This window comes from Abrus precatorius, unplaced genomic scaffold (genome assembly GCF_003935025.1).
Source record: "Abrus precatorius isolate BTA unplaced genomic scaffold, Abrus_2018 Scaffold11, whole genome shotgun sequence".
Taxonomy (NCBI): domain Eukaryota; kingdom Viridiplantae; phylum Streptophyta; class Magnoliopsida; order Fabales; family Fabaceae; genus Abrus; species Abrus precatorius.
In genome coordinates this window covers 1,958,663-1,964,662 of record NW_020874303.1, presented here as the reverse complement: position 1 = coordinate 1,964,662, position 6,000 = coordinate 1,958,663, and the positions used below count along the sequence as shown (strand labels likewise).

The 6,000-nt window shown below is 31.9% G+C and overlaps 1 protein-coding gene across 1 annotated transcript; it reads left to right on the top strand.

Annotated features, from left to right (window-relative positions):
* Nucleotides 1–311: 311 nt before the first annotated feature.
* LOC113854246 (probable disease resistance protein At5g43730) lies at nt 312–3,416 on the top strand. Its single transcript, XM_027485149.1, has 2 exons — nt 312–1,707; nt 1,747–3,416. The coding sequence occupies exons 1-2, from the start codon at nt 312–314 to the stop codon at nt 3,414–3,416; spliced, it is 3,066 nt and encodes a 1,021-aa protein (XP_027340950.1).
* Nucleotides 3,417–6,000: the final 2,584 nt, after the last annotated feature.

Below are 6,000 nucleotides of genomic sequence, written 5' to 3'. Positions count from 1 at the left end.
AGAACGAAGGGAACCATTGACCAATCTCATGATCGATCCTAAATTAAAAGCACATTTATCAATCTTCTCATCAGTGTTTTCCCAATATTGAGCTAGCTAACATTGTCTAAGCTTCTTTAAAAGTTCATAAGAGATAAGGTATGAAGTTTTTCCTCTCTAACTATGCATATACTATATATCATAGTAAAATTGATTTGTTGCAATCCGAATCATACATTTCCTTGCTAATGAACTTTGACCCTAAACTTTTTTTCTGGAGTGTTAAGCACTAATTTATGCACATATTTTATTGTCAGGTTGTCTTTGATTTAATGGCAAATATTGTTATGTCTGTTGTAAGTAGTGTGGGTAAATATTTGGTGGAACCAATAATACCCGAAATACAATACTTCTTCTGTGTTGATAAAGTGATCAAAGATCTTGAGAAGGAAAAGAAGGAGCTAACATCTGAGAGAGATAACTTGCTAAATCGTATTGAACGAGCCAAGGAGAGGACTGAAATAATTGAAAAATCTGTAGAGAAATGGTTGAATGATGTGCAAAATATCCTAGAAGAGGTGGAGGATCTAGAGATAAAGATGAACATAGACAGTAGTTGCTTTCATGGATGGTGTCCAACTTGGAGAAGATATCTTTTATTGAAGCAAATGGTTGAGAAAACAAAGGCAATGGGAGAATTCAAAGACAAGAGCAATATTCAACCATTTTCACACCTTGCTCCACTTCCAGGCATTCAATATGAGTCATCCAAGAATTTCACATATTTTGAATCAACAAAAATGGCTTACAATCAACTCTTAGAGGCTCTCCAAGATGATTGCATCTTTATGATCGGAGTGTATGGGATGGGTGGATCAGGAAAAACAACTCTTGTAAAAGAAGTTGGCAAGAATGTTGAGGGATTGAAATTGTTTGATACGGTTTTATTAATTACAGTGTCTCAAACTCCAAACATTAAAGACATTCAAGGGAAAATAGCTGACATGTTAACATTGAAATTGGAGGAAGAATCTGTGGTGGGAAGAGCACAACGTCTATGGCTCAAGCTGAAAGAAAAGAAACAAGTTCTTATAATAGTAGATGATATATGGGAAGAGTTTGAACTAAAGGATATAGGGATTTTCCTAGACAACGATTACAAGGGTAGATGGAAGGTCCTTGTAACCACTCGTCGTCAAGAAATATGTGATTTAATGGATTGTCAAAAGAGGATTCATTTGAGTCTCTTATCTGAAGATGAATCTTGGACTTTGTTTCGGAAGTGTGCAAATATTGATGATGGCTTCTCTAGGTCATTGGATGATGTACCTCAAAAACTTTGTCTTGAATGTAAAGGACTCCCCATAGCACTAGTAGCCATGGGGTCTTCCCTAAAAGGAAAATCTAATGATGAGTGGAAGTTGGCATTACACAGCTTGAGGCATTCAGAGGAAATTGATGATCACATGGAAGAATCAATGAGAGCTGCTTTAAATTGTCTTAAATTAAGCTATGACTACTTAAAAAATAAAGAAACAAAATTGTTGTTTTTATTGTGTTCTATATTCCCAGATGACTATGAGATTTTGATTGAAGATTTGAGTCGATATGCATTTGGACTTGGTTTGGGAAGAAGACTTCCATTAGAGTTAGCAAGGAGCCATATCAAAGCAAGCATTAACAAACTTTTATATTCTAGTTTGTTGATACAAATTGAGGAACACAAAGGTGATTGGTTGCAGATGTTGTATGGTTTTCATAAAGGAGATGAAGAATATGTGAAGATGCATGACATGATTCGTGATGTAGCCTTGTGGATAGCAAAGAGATCAAGGGATCACAAAATTTTGGTAAATCTTGAAAAACCACTTAGCATCTTGGTGGAGGATTATAGTATAAGAGATTATTTTGCCTTATCCTCTTGGTATTGTGAAGATCAAATATCTTTTCAATTGGATGCTCCGAACCTTGAATTCTTTTTACTAAATAATGTGACTCAAAGTTCCTTGAATTTATCACATGGAATGTTTGAAGGAATACAAGGGCTCAAGGTTCTTTCACTTGAAACCTATGATCAACTATCATTAACATTCCCTCAATCAACACAATTTTTGACCAATCTCAGGACTCTACATTTGCATGGATGGAGTTTAGGTGACATTTCTTTCATAGCAAGCTTAACAAGACTCGAGGTCCTTGACTTACGACGTTGTAGGTTAATTGAACTTCCTAATGAAATAGGGAAATTAAAAAGATTGAAGCTACTAGATTTATCAAGCAGTTATATTCAAGAACCTTATAATGAGGCAATTGGGAAGTGTTCACAACTAGAGGAGTTATATGTTCCAGAATATAATCGAGATTATCTTTCTCAAGGAGTTGTTGATATCATTGCATTACAAAAGCTGCAGAGGTTTGTCATACATACTACATCATTCAAAAACAATAGTAATATTAATGTGAAGAGTAAGAGAATTTTGGAATTGCTAGACTTTAATATCTCAAACTTAGGAACCTCAAAAAAGAATCTTCTTCAAATTGCTGAGATTATTTTTTTGCGATGCCTTCATGGAGGGTGTAAGAATATCATCCCAGACATGATAGGAGTTGTGGGAGGCATGAATGATTTGTATAGTTTCCATCTTGATAATTGTGAAGAGATAGAATGCATCTTTGATACAACCTCTAATTTTGATAATGTTGACTCAAATGCTTTGATTCCAAGATTGGTTGAGTTAGAGCTTTTAGAGTTGGAAAACTTGAAAGAATTGTGTCGAGGTCCACCAATGCAAGTTTTGCACTTTTTTGAAAAATTAGAAAAACTCTTTATATGGAGGTGCCAACAATTGCACAACATCTTTCCAGATGAATGCAACTTACAAAATCTTAAGATCCTCATAATACAAAATTATGGTCGAGATTATAACTATTGCACAGCAAATGAAGTACTTTTCTCAGTGCCTGTTGCACAAAGTTTGCAACAATTAGAAGAGTTAACTATTCAAGGTTGTGATAAATTGAAGCATATAGTTGCAAGTGAAAGAAAGCAGGGTTCTAATTCTAGCATTGAGATAGTTCCAACTGAAAGGAATTCTCATTTTGTGATGCCGAATTTAAAGAAAGTCTGCATTTCATTTTGCAGCAAGTTAGAGTATGTGTTCCCAATTTGCTATGCTGAAGGACTTGCACAACTACAACATGTAGAAATAGTAATGGCTTCTAAGTTGAAATATGTATTTGGTGAATGTGATCATGAAGATCATTCATCTAACCATTATGAGAACAAGATTATTCTTCCTCATTTGGAAGTTCTTACACTCATCAATCTTCAAAATCTTGTTAGGATTGGTGTTGTAAACCATCTTGTAAATCGGTCATCTCAAAGGGTGGTGCTTACAGTGGTGCGTTGTCCAAAATTGACCCTTTGGATGAGATAACAATATCTGCATGAGGTATGTACTCTTTTAATTCGAAACTCAAAAGTTTGTTTGATTTAATTTTATATATTTGCTAAAATTCGAATATAATTATTTTTTCAATTTGCATTTTATGCTTCTGTACTGTTATTTATGATTTCTTTATTGATATTTCTGTAACTATACATCCTATTATTTGGTTAGTTACCTTTGAATATTTCATTTTCAGCAAATAATAAAGTTCTCATATCCTGAGTGGATTCAACTCCTGTTCAAATTTGGTCTCTAATGATTTCAACATTCAGAAGTGAGATGTGAAAATTTCAAATCTTAATTCTCCTCAGTTGTGCATTGAAGCCAACCAAAGATGATATCCCTTATCATATATCAAATTCAAGAATCAGAACAAATATTGTTGTAGAAAATGAACCTAATAGTACCTAATCCAATGTGAAAGTGTTTCTTTTTCTTTCCAAAACTGGCTAATGGCTATCAAATATAATGATTGAAAACTATACTATGTAAGTTGAAAATTATTTTCCTTGTTCCTATGTTAAAATCTTCTTGCATTTTTCTTATATTCATGTCTGCCTAACGAGAAGAGCTTTTAGGCATGGCAGTGAAGACAACACTATCAATGAAATAAAAATTGTTCTTTCAAGCTTGACAAAGTTCAATTGAAGTTTGCTACCAAGTTTTGTTGGTATATGGCAAGGTCTTAAATTTGAGGAGTTCTGAAACTTCAACATCTCTTCATATTTGGATAACCTGAACTATTTCACTTTTAATTGCAATTCAGATAATTATTTTTCCTTGTTAACCTAAACTATTAACACTAAATTATTTTAGTGTTTTCCTAAATTTTTAAACTAATTATGCAGGACAACATTTGGATACTGAGATAGCAAAACTAACTTAAACTTCATTTTGAATGTGTCTCATGTCTTCTTTATGACTTGATTTACATTTCATTTTTCTAGGACAATTATTGAAGCCACAAAATATGAACATTACTTCTATAATTCTCAAAGGGCCATAAATCATGTAAGCTAGCATTATTGTTAGTATGAATCTTGAAAAAGTAAGTGATAATGTAATTATCTAAGTAAGATACTCATGGATTAACTTTGTTCAAATAGTTCTTTGTGTTGACATTTAGAGTGATGAGTGTTCAATAGGACCCCTTTGGTGAAAAATTGTCTAGACATAGTGCCACACTCACAATCATGTACTGGATTCAAACAATCAACATAAAATAGTTTAAAGACATTTCAAGAATGATAATAATAACTACCTCTTCTTTATCTTATCTTCATTTCACCCCTTAATAACGCATATAATCAAGAATTGGTTCACCATTCAATGTATAATCAGGGATTAGCACATATATAGCATTTGAAATTTAAATGCATTAACTACTAAAAATTTGAAGTACTAATTGATAAATGACACAACTGAACAGAGATAGCAACATATCCAAATTAAGCATGTATTATTTTTTATGAACTGTTTTGGCTAGTTCTTACTTTAAATGTTGAATTTTTTTGGAGGGTACATGCCTTGACTTCTCCACAAAACATTAATATCATAGGAAAATTCCCAGTTAATTTTGACATTGTGAGGAAACATCTCTTTATAATTTATTAAAACAACATCGCGGGTTTGAACGTTGTTATCTTATTTGTTTGCCATGTCAAAATACAATGAGTTGTTAAAACTATTCTTAAAATGAATGTTCATTGGATCTCAAATAAATATCTGAGCTAATAAACGAAGAATTCGAATTTAGTATAATAAAAAACAGAAAAAAAAATGTAAGAGTTGAGTTTAAATACTTAAAAATAACTTTTACTGAAAAAGTACTTATTATACTTTTATAACTTTATTTTGAAGACTTAAAAGTAATATAAATGAGTATCAATATAAAGTATGGATAATATTTTTAGTGCATTGAATCCAGATTAATAAATGACTTAGTCATGAGTGACCAAACTAGGCTAGCTAGCTGCTATGAACTATGTCTGATTGCATAGACCCAAATGGGTTGTTAAGAAAAAAAGATTAAAGAATTTTCCTTCTAATCAATGTTTGGAATCAGATTCCATAATAAATTAATGCATGAATTTGATATCAGATGAAAAAGAAAATGGGTCTTTCGAGAGGGAAGATGAGAGGAGGTGAAATTGGTTTGCACAAACTTGTCTGGTGCTACCAAAGGTTGCTAGTTTTGGAAATCAAAACTAAACTCAACTTTTGAGAATAAGAACATGGAAACCTTCCAATGCATCGAAGAAATACCCAAATCAGTTAAATTATATATATTATATTTGCGTTTAGGCCTGTAAACATGGCAGATTATTGGGTATCTAAACATTATATATATTATTCAGACTTCCTTCAGATGCCATGCTCGTCAAGCTTATATTTTCTTTCAGTTTAGTTAATTTTTTAAAATACTATTTAATAGTAACTTTTATGTGAAACATTTTAAAATGTGAAAAGAAAAGTTGAGAATTTTTATAAACCTTCCGTAATTCATATTTTTTAAAAGGATTTATGTAAAGATTTGAAAAAAAATTGAAAAAGAAAAGTTTAAGGAAAAGAA

Coding starts and splice junctions, on each gene's coding strand:
- LOC113854246 (XM_027485149.1), top strand. CDS start 312: ATGGCAAATATTGTTATGTCTGTTGTAAGTAGTGTGGGTAAATATTTG. Junction 1,708..1,746: donor ACAAATTGAGGAACACAAAG/GTGATTGGTTGC, acceptor TTCATAAAGGAG/ATGAAGAATATGTGAAGATG.